The following is a 10,946-nucleotide window of genomic DNA, read 5'->3' as shown; positions in this document are numbered from 1 at the left end:
TATTTGGGTACAGCGTTGCATGACTGCACAGTGGTCAAAGTAACGCAGTGCTGTATCGCTAAAAAAGGCCAGGTCATCATGGGGGTAAATCTTCCGGCGGTCAAGTGGTTAAAGCCATAACTCTTGATTCTGGGAACTATTTTCCCTCTGCAAGGGGCCATTTCCCCTGACCCCAGACTTTCTTGGACACAGCCTTGTGGAGATTAAAGCGGTGTTCCAGCCTTAAAATATTTTTTTTTAAAGTCAGCAACTACAAACACTGTAGCTGCTGACTTTTAATAAGGACACTTGCCTATCCAGGGCGCCCGCAATGTCGCCCCCACCCTGAGGCCGATACGTCCCTCGTATAGTGTCCCGGCAGTGCCATACTTACTAAGGGAAATAGGCAGTGGAGCCTTGCGGCTTCACTGCCCGTTTCCTACTGCGCATGCGCGAATCGTGCGGCTCTTTGTGAATGGCTCCATTGTGTTCTGGGACACACACGTGTCCCAGAAGGCAACGGGGCCACTCACCGAAGAGGAGGAAGCTCCGCAGAATAGGAAGAGGCAGATTAGGAAGACTGCCTAGCAACAGGGGTTTCTGGTAAGTAAAAAAAAAATAAAAAAAAAAATTCAAATGTTTTTTTATTTTTTATTTTTTAAGAATATTAATGCTATTTTTATTTTTAGGGTCGCCCTCCACTTTAAGACCCCATGCACACTATTAGATTTTCTGCACATTTTTGTCTTCAGATTTACCAAAACCATGTAATGCAAGTCCTGCCTGACTGCATACAGGGCTGGACTGGGACAAAAATTTGGCCCTGGACTTCATCCAGACCGGCCCACTTTAATTTTGCAAACACGCAAAAAACAGTATATAAACTGTACGCAATTGCGCAAAAAAGCCCCTAGAGAGCCCCCTCTTTACATCTGGGTCCCCAGAGAGCCCCCCTTATATCAGGGTCCCCAAAGAGCCCCTCCTTACATCTGGGTTCCCAGAGAGCACCCCACTTACACCAGGGTCCCCAGAGAGCCCCTCTTACAACAGGGTCCCCAGAGATCATCTGCCTTACATCAGGGTCCCTAGAGAGCCAACCCCTTACATCTGGGTCCCCACAGAGCCCCCCCTTACATCCGGGTCCACAGAGAGCCCCTCCTAATATCAAGGTCACCAGAAAGAGGGCAGGTAGTGGGCCGGGACCTTGTGGTTGGGGACTCCTGCACTGACTCTGGGCTATGGGCCCCAGATTCAGGGCCATAGCCCCAAAAGTCCCCCCCAGCGATGCCACTGGCTGTCACTGAAACCGGCCCACTGAGCCATCGGCCCACCGGGAAACTCCCTATAGTCCCTATGGCCAGTACATGCCTGACTGCATACAAATTGAAACCCTTAAGATTTCACCTCATATTATTATATGGTTTTGGTAAATCTGAAGACAAAAATCTGCAGAAAATCTAATAGCATCTATGCACACCTCCCAACTTTTTGAGCTGGGAATGAGGGACACCTATCAGCAAAAGCATGAAAGCATAGGACACACCCCTTGCCACGCCCCCTTAAAAGGAGAATTGTACAAAAAATAAGATTGGTTAAACCCAAAAGTGATTTTTTTTTCCCCACTATTATTCCTTTATATTGGCTTTTGGAATTCACAAATGCAGTAATTTAGAAATCGGATGAAAGGTTTAGCACTGTGGAAACACTTTTTGATAAAAAGTACATTTTATATACATCTATATAGATCAGACCAAGTTGAGGGACAAATGAGCTGGAATGAGGGACAGAGGGACATTGCTCCCAATCAGGGACAGTCCCTCGAAATCAGGGACAGTTGGGAGCTATGTGTATGGGGTCTCAGACTTCCGAATAGTAAACGCACAGATATCTCCTAACAAAGTCAGAGCCTGCTCACTATTGATGCCTCCCAGCAAGCTGCCTCTTGTCTAGCTGGGGGTGGGGGGGGGGGGGGAGCAGGAAAGGTTTGCAGCTCCGACCTCCTGTGAGAATTTTTTATACCTCGCAGAAAAAGAATCTTCAGTAGGTTTGTCAGACTGACAACAAGTTTATGAAGTCAGCATGCAGACGATTCCTGATGTGGTGTGTGCAGAAAGGTACGCGGGATCCTGAGCTTGGCACACAATGAAAGCAGATTGGAATTTATTACTTCCCTGTGGTTGCATCAGGAGCAGAATTTAAAAGTGGCTTTAAAGTGACAGTCCAACTTTTTTATTTATTTTTTGGTTAGAAATAAAAACGTTAAACAACCCGACTGCTTCTTGCGTCTCTTATAGACAGCAGTGGGGAGATCCGCACTTAAAATATATGTTAACCACTTCAGCCCCCTTCCTGACCAGAGGACTTTTTGCGAAATCGGCACTGCGTTGTTTTAACTGACAATTGCGCGGTCGTGCGACGTGGCAACCAAACAAAATTTGTGTCCTTTTTTTTCCCCCATAAATAGAGCTTTCTTTTGGTGGTAATTGATCACCTCTGCGGTTTTTATTTTTTGCGCTATAAACAAAAAAAGAGCGACAATTTTGAAAAAAAAAAAAAAACTTTTTTTTTTTTTTACTTTTTGCTATAATAAATATCCCCAAAAAATATATAAAAAAGCATTTTTTTTCCCCCTCAGTTTAGGCTGATATGTATTCTTCTACATATTTTTGGTAAAAAAAAAAAAAAATCACAATTAGCGAAAAAAAACTGCAATAAGAGTAATACACACGGGTTTTTTTTTTCGCTAATTGTGATTTTTTTTTTACCAAAAATATGTAGAAGAATACATATCAGCCTAAACTGAGGGGGAAAAAAATGCTTTTTTATATATTTTTGGGGGATATTTATTATAGCAAAAAGTAAAAAAAAAAAAAAAAGTTTTTTTTTTATTTTTTCAAAATTGTCGCTCTTCTTTTGTTTATAGCGCAAAAAATAAAAACCGCAGAGGTGATCAATTACCACCAAAAGATTGGTTCGCGCAAAAGTTATAGCATCTACAAAATAGGGGATTTTATTTCATCTTTTTTTTTTTTTTTTTGTTTTTTTACTAGTAATGGTGGCGATCAGAGATTTTTATTGTGACTGCGACATTATAGCGGAGACACATCGGACACTTTTGGCGCTATTTTGGGACCATTCACATGTATACAGCGATCGGTGCAATTAAAAATGCACTGATTACTGTGTAAATGTGACTGGCAGTGAAGGGGTTAACACTAGGTGGCGCTGTAGGGGTTAAGTGTGTCCTAGGGAGTGATTCTAACTGTGGGGGGGGAGGGGCTACATGTGACACATCACTGATTTCTGCTCCCGATCACAGGGAACTGTGATCAGTGACCGTGTCAGTAAGCAGAACGGGGAGATGCTTGTTTACATTAGCATTTCCTCGTTCTTCCTCTCCGTGAGACAATAGCAGGTATCCCCGTGGACATCGAGTCCGCGGGACCCGCAATCTACACATGCGCGTGCCTGCTATACAGAACTCACTAGATCACGTACATTAACGGCTGGTCCGCAACCGGTTAAGGAACATCTATCATTATACGTATTTTAAACTGCATTTTATCGCAGCAGGCTGCACCACAGCTTCAGGCATTTTACGGCACCCCGCTATGTATGACATTTTCACTACCTTCTTTTGGTGGTTCATTTCCTGGTTGGGGTGGACATCTCCTATTGGTTGTCCAGTGGCAGGGTCCTCTCCAGCTTGAGGAGTGACGTCTGTATAGATAGGTCAGTGCTGGCACAGGCTGCATCATTGGATCCCCAGTCGTCGGCACCCAAAGGAAAATGGCAGGTGGACATGGTTGAGTATAAAATAGAACCTGGTGGATCTTCTGCGCTACCCTAAATAATTGACACTGCGTGATAAATAAACTCTAGTCAGTAATATAAAGAACGTAAATAAAATACAAAGAGCAGATAAAGGGTGCTGTTCACATCTAAATGCGTTCCCCGCAAGTGTGAATAAACCCTTTAAAATATATCATGCGGCACTCCCTTTAAGCAGACCTTTCGGTCAATTTTTCAATTTTGCTGTCCGTTTTCATCCGATCTCTCCATAGAAACAAGCGGCGCTCGACAAGCCCCTCCCCGCTCAGTGAACAGAGAGGGACCTGTCATCCGCTGGCTCAGCGGAGATCAACGGAGAGATCTCCCGCTGAGTTGGCGGACTCCGAGGCAGCGGCTCCACCTTGTGAGAATGAAGCCTTAGGCCGCGTACACACGAGAGGATTGTCCGTCCAACTAAGTCCGTCAGACAATCCAACAGACAGTCCGTCCTACTTTTGAATGAACGGACTTGACCACACACGATGAACAGACAGTCCGCTGAAAGCTTGCGCGATGACGTGTACAGCACGTACAACGGGACTAGAAATACGACGTCCAATACACTGCAATGCAACCTTCGGCCGTGTAAATCCTTTCTGAGCATGCGCCATACTTAGTCCGTCCAACTTGCCTACTCACGAGCGGACTGTACGCTGAAACGTGTTTCAGCGGACAATATTACGGAAATTCCGAAAGACTTAGTCCGCCAGACTGTCCGCTGAAAAAGTCCGCTGAAGCCCACACACGAGCGGACTGTCCGCTGAAACACGTTTCAGCGGACTAAGTTGGACGGACAATCCTCTTGTGTGTACGCGGCCTAAGAAGGAAGAGTTGGTTACAATGTTTCATTTTAAAAACTTGGCTGAATGCCTGGATTTTTTTCTTTACACACGGAAGTTTATCCCTTTGATCTACAAAGGAAGAGTTAGTTACAATGTTTCATTTTAAAAACTTGGCAGAATGCCTGGATTTTTTTCTTTACACACAGAAGTTTATCCCTTTGATCTACGAAGGAAGAGTTAGTTACAATGTTTCATTTTAAAAACTTGGCAGAATGCCTGGATTTTTTTCTTTACACACAGAAGTTTATCCCTTTGATCTACGAAGGAAGAGTTAGTTACAATGTTTCATTTTAAAAACTTGGCAGACTGCCCTGATGTTTTCTTTTAACAGCTGAGTGAGCAGATCAGTCTCCCCACTTGTTATAAGAAAGAATCGGCAAACTCTGCAATAGAGATCTTCGGGGGGGGGGGGGGGGGGGGGGTTGAATCAAGATCACGATTTTTTAACGATTGTGCAGCTCTATTCCATAGTGAGTATAGCGAGCATGCTTTACAGCATATACAGACAGATTTTACTGTATTGGGTTTAGTAACACTTTAAGGGAGCGCTGCATGATATACCAGTATTTTAAAATAGTTGTGTATTTGTGCAGAAGTGAGCTTTAACGCACAGTGTACAGGAATAAAATAGACTTTGTAAATGGACTGTTGCTGGAAAAACTTCGCTGCATTCCGTTACTTTACCTGCAAGAACGGATGTGACAAGCCAAAGGCAAAATCTCATTGTTCATTCGGCCGATCTGTTATGTTATATCCTGAATTTCTGCTGTGTTTTGGCACGGAACACAAAACAGGAACACGCCAACTCTTTTCCATTTTCAACTGTTTTCATTTTAGGAAGTAAAAAAAAAAAAATCCATATTTGGCAGGAGGTTTTGTTACAGTATATAAATGCTCACGGTAATTGATGGTTATTTGGATGAACGTTGCTCTTTCCTTTCAGTCTTATTTTACTCGTTAAACTCCTCATTCGAGTGATTTATCATGTGTCACATTTTCTGTTATGGAAATTTTACATATATGTTTTTTTTTTTTTTTCGGTAAACACAAGGAAACGTTTGTAAAGGTAGCTTGCCTTTCTAAAGGGACCATGTAAAGGTATTGCTATGGGGGGGGGGGGGGGGGGGGGTGATTTTAACTCATTTGCAAGCCTCCTTTAGTTAATTCACAGCCCTGGAGCCAGCATGCAGCCAGTGAAGTGGCAAGACCTGCATGCTTGTTTTTCAGGTCATTGACTCAATAGGTGGTAAAGAAAGATGAAGGATGACATCCTTGTATCCAGAACAAGTCAGCATGTGAGGACGGAAATATAACATTGTTCAGCGCAGAAGTAGATTTAAACCCAATAACTAAAATCACACATATATTTCAAGAGGAAGTACCGGTAAACCTTGATGGGTTTTACTTCCTCTTTTGCTCGCTGCAAAGCCTGCAAATGAAAAAGCATAATGGGCTAGTGTGCTTCGCATACTAGCCCATTATGTGCCACTTACCTGCAAAAGAATCCAGCAATGTCCCCTGTGTAGGTAGCGTGCATCTTCTGGCCTGTCTTCCTTCCGGGCTGCGGACTCCGGCTCTGTGATTCGCCGGAGCATGCGCACAGGAGCGGCGATTAACAGCACAGGCTAGGGATGAAACGGCACTTCGTTTAGTTTCTTTCCAGCGCATGTGCCGTTGGAATTTTTGGCGGGCTGCAAGTGAAATATCTCCTAAACGGCGCACATTTAGGAGATATTTCCACTGCTACTAGGTAGGCCTTATTCTAAGCTTACCTATAGGTAGAAGTCCAAAAAGTGGGTTTACAACCACTTTAAAGCAGAGCTCCACCCAAAAGGGAAAGCTTTGCTTGTTTACACCCTCCACTGCTACATTTGGCACTTTTTTTTGGGGGGGGGGGGGGGTAGAACGGGTACCTGATTTTGACAGGTACCTGCTCCCACTTCTGGTTTAGATCACCGTGGCAATCTACGCTGGAAGTTCGCCAAAGCCCCCTCCTCTTTGCTCCTTGCCCAGCAGTCTTCTGGGACACACCACAGGTCCCATAAGACTACAGGAGCAATCATAAGATGCAGTGCAACTCGTGCATGCACAGTAGGAAACTGCTGTGTGGCGCTGCCATGCTTTACCTTTTCCCCTTACTAGAGATGCAGGTGCTTGCACCCACAGCCAATTGAACAATCAGGTCGGGTGAGAACATCGCTGGATCCCTGGACATTTAAGTGTCCTTAAATCAAGTCAGCAGCTACAGTATTTGTAGCTTCTGACTTTTAATTTGGGGGGGGGGGGGAACCTGGAGCACTTTGAAAACCCACATTAACACGTTTTTTATTATATTTTCATTAAAATAATACCCGGTGATCCTGCTGTGAAGGTCCTTTTTTAGGCACTTCCTGTTATTGGGTAATTGTCTGAAACTCAGACTCTTGATGAAGACTTCAATTGGATGTTTCAACACACATAAACCATACATGGTCCACTGTTGTCACCTTCAGGAAACATTTAGCCATTACTGGAGCGCATGTAGAAAGGAAATGACTGCAAAGAGTCACTGGAGACCAGCAGCAATGAGATGCAACAAAGGATGAGAAAAAAAAAAAGCCAGCGATGTTACCTAAAACGTTTTTTTCCATCGGTCTTCTGTCCTCGACAGTGGCATCTCAACTGAGGGTACCTGGCCGTGACACCTTGCAGCTTCACAGTCGGGTGCCCACTGTGCATGCGCGAACCGTGCTGCACATTGTGAATGGTCCTGCAGTCTTTTGAGCTGTGTCGGGGGGGGGGAGCAGGAACACCAGGGACATTTACTCATAGGAAGCAATACAAAGAGAACCGGAGACTTCATACGAAAACATGGTGTAGCAGTGTGCATATTGGGAATATGAAATATTGGGGTAACAAATGCTTTAAAAGCCTGGATGTGTTTCTGGGTCCTCAAAATATAAATGGCTACCAATGTTTGTAACATCTTAAATCGAAAACGCAATAACTATCCTAAAATACCAATATAAAATTCTTTCATTTTGAACTTTCCATGAAAGTGCATAATTTGAGCATATCTGGTATCAGTTGCAAAATTTGCACATTAGCCTTTCTCTCAATTGCAGTGATTGCAAGTGAAAATCATTTTTTTATGATAGTTTATCTAAATGGGTATTTTTTTTATTTTTTTTTAATTAGTATGATTCTTACGTGAAAAGTTGGGTTTAATTTCTATGCTACTGTTTTTTTCTCTCTAGATACAGATATGGTGATTATATACTTGTCGGCTGGTATAACTTCCAGGGATTCCTCAGAAGAAGACAAGAAAGCTACGCTGAGGGCGATTAGTGAGGAAAACGGCCAACTGAATAATTCTGTCATGGTTCTCACCTATGCCATCATGAACGGTAAGCAACGGGGTCTGCAGACTTGGTCACATCTAAACAATTAAAGCAGGGATCCTCAAACTACGGCCCTCCAGCTGTTGCAAAACTACACATCCCATGAGGCATTGTAAAACTCTGACATTCACAAACATGACTAGGCATGATGGGAATTGTAGTTCCTGAACAACTGGAGGGCCATAGTTTGAAGACCCATGAATTAAAGCCTCACCTCAGGAACCAGAAAAAAAAATTGTTTGCAATGGGGCCTCCCCCACTGCAAGAGTAAAATGCTTGTTAAAGTGGTTGTAAACCCTACAGCCCCAGGCTGCTAGTGCCCGACGAGTGAGGGGGAAGATGGCCCCCACCCGTCTCCATACCATTGCAGGGCGAAAGTAACGACAAATGTCACTTCCACCCATAGCTCATAAAGGGCCATTTTTTTTTTCTTTTTCAGATGACAAAACATTTTCTATTGCATTTTAGTGTAAATATGAGATGTGAGGTCTTTTTGACCCCAGATCTCATGTTTAAGAGGTCCTGTCATGCTTTTTTTCTATTACAAGGGATGTTTACATTCCTTGTAATAGGAATAAAAATGACAAATTTTTTTTTTTTAAAAGAACAGTATAAAAATAAAAGGCAAAAGAAATAAGGAAATAAAAATGTAAAAGTGCCCCGTCCCGCCAGGCTCGTGCGCAGAAGCGAACGCATACGTGAGTAGCACCTGCATATGAAAATGGTGTTAACACCACACATGTGAGGTATCGCCGCGATTGCTAGAGCAAGAGCAATAATTCTAGCCCTAGACTTCCTCTGTAAATCAAAACATGCAACCTGTAGAATTTTTTAAACGTTGCCTATGGAGATTTTTAAGGGTAAAAGTTTGTCTCTATTCCACCAGCGGGCGCAATTTTAAAGAGTGACATGTTGGGAATTAATTTACTCGGCGTAACATTATCTTTCACAATATAAAAAAAAAAATTCATTTAAAAAAGTGTATTTTTTCTAAAAAAAAAACAAACAAAAAAAAACAAAAACAAAGTGTGCTTGTATGACATCTGTGCAAATAGCATATGACAGAAAGTATTGCAACGACCGCCATTTTATTCTCTAGGGTGTTAGCAAAAAAAAGTATACTGTTTGGGGATTCTACGTTATTTTCTAGCAAAAAACAAACAAACTCTTTTTAACTTGTAAACAACAAATCTCAGAGGCCCGGTCCTTAAGTGGTTAAACTGGATTCCAGTAGTTAAATGGTTTGGTTTATTTCTTTTACGTGTTTATTATTTTTTCTATGATTTCGATCCTCCTTCTCTATTTATGTATATAATGGATCAGAGGTGTCTCAAGTAATTTTTATGGGGGCTCTATAAAGTACAAATTTTTAAGGCATTGTTTTATTAAGGGGCTGTAATGGCAGTAATCTCTAGCAGTCTCGTGTGATGTGCATCCCCAATCTATGGATGTCTCTTGAAACATCTCAGTCTCCAAATACTCCTGTAGCATGTTTGATCATGCATGATCTGACCATCTCCTGTAGCATATATGCAGTCTCTGAGAGCTTTCTATAGTATTGCATTCACTTATTATGTGAGGCCCGTTGTCTGTGTGAGGGGCTGCACTTAAGGCCCCCTAAGTAGATAAGTTGACCAAAACTGAATTAGTCCTTGCCTTGAATTACCCTTTGAGTATTTGGTACATGCCACCTAAATGGCAAATCTTAACTCATTTACCATCCTCATCCTCTCATGTAGAAGGAGTCACGGGACTGAAAGAGCTTGCCTTCCTTCGGGACCTTGCAGAACAGAATTCTGTCAAGTACGGTGTATCTGATCGGAGCAGCCTACCTGTCACCAAAGGAAGCATGATGGTCCTCAACCAGCTCAGCAACCTGGAGACCAGCGTGGGGAGGTTTTACACCAACCTGCCAAACCGCATGATCGATGAGGCCGTATTCAGCCTGCCATACTCAGATGAGATGGGCGATGGTAAGTTCCCATTTTATAATCCAAGAAAGTAAGAAGCTGGACTAAAGCTATTGGTATTGATGATTGTAAGGTCTACTATGTGGCTTGTTTAGTGCATTCAAGCCAAAGGGAAAAAAAAAATAGAACGCAAAGTCAATCAAATACACCTTAGTGTCCTGTAACACTCTCTAGAAAAGTGGCAGCTGAAATGGTTTTTGTTTTGTTTTTTGGTATAATTGCTATTTTTATTTGTGAAAGTATAATTTCAGTCTTTTACCTCAAGGATATATGGTTAAGTACATTTATCTGTCCTCCATTGAGGACCGGTTCACACACATGTAAATTGGATGTGGATTTTCCCACACATCCAATTCGCATGCCAGTGCCAGGAGAGTGTGACCGGCCCTCAATGGAGCCGGTTCACTCAGCTCTGGGGCGGCTGCGGTCCGCATCTTTGGTTCTGATTCAGGTGCGTACTCGGGCAAAAATTTGGACCCGATTCCCACCTGAATCGGTGAACAGGAACGCGTCGGACCCCATGCTGCAAACCGTATGCGAATGAGGGACACAGTATGATGATGAATAAGCAACCTAGGGTTATACTACTGCCGGGATCCTGTAGGTCAGTGATGGTGAACCTTGGCATCCCAGATGTTTTGGAACTACATTTCCCATGATGCTCATCCACTCTGCAGTGTGGTTGAGCATCATGGGAAATGTAGTTCCAAAACATCTGGGGTGCCAAGGTTCACCATCACTGCTGTAGGTGGCCATATATAGGGTTATACTACTCCTTACAGGATGCTGTAGGTGCTTTTCTTTTTTTAAGCAAAAGGACAATTATTAAAAGACAAAATTGTCTTTCACATTTAGATTTAAATTTCAATCATTCATACCATACACATTTCATCTTATCCTGCTTCCTGCGACTGGAAAGAGTATCAAGGGAAAAGTGAGTACAG

At 42.9% G+C, this 10,946-nt stretch overlaps 1 protein-coding gene across 1 annotated transcript in view; it reads left to right on the top strand.

Annotated features, from left to right (window-relative positions):
• The window catches only part of CACHD1 (cache domain containing 1), a 241,360-nt gene that overhangs the window by 175,992 nt on the left and 54,422 nt on the right, over positions 1 to 10,946 (top strand). Inside the window, exons 8-9 of the mRNA XM_077450550.1 lie at positions 7,889 to 8,038; positions 9,772 to 10,005. Of these exons, the coding sequence (XP_077306676.1) occupies positions 7,889 to 8,038; positions 9,772 to 10,005 (384 nt within the window). The remainder of the gene's footprint in view (positions 1 to 7,888; positions 8,039 to 9,771; positions 10,006 to 10,946) is intronic.

Source organism: Lithobates pipiens, unplaced genomic scaffold (assembly GCF_037356315.1).
Source record: "Lithobates pipiens isolate NorthernLeopardFrog02 unplaced genomic scaffold, aLitPip1_a1.2 Scaffold_23, whole genome shotgun sequence".
NCBI classification, from domain to species: domain Eukaryota; kingdom Metazoa; phylum Chordata; class Amphibia; order Anura; family Ranidae; genus Lithobates; species Lithobates pipiens.
Note: the sequence above shows the minus strand (reverse complement) of the source record. Positions and strands in the feature narration are given on the sequence as shown.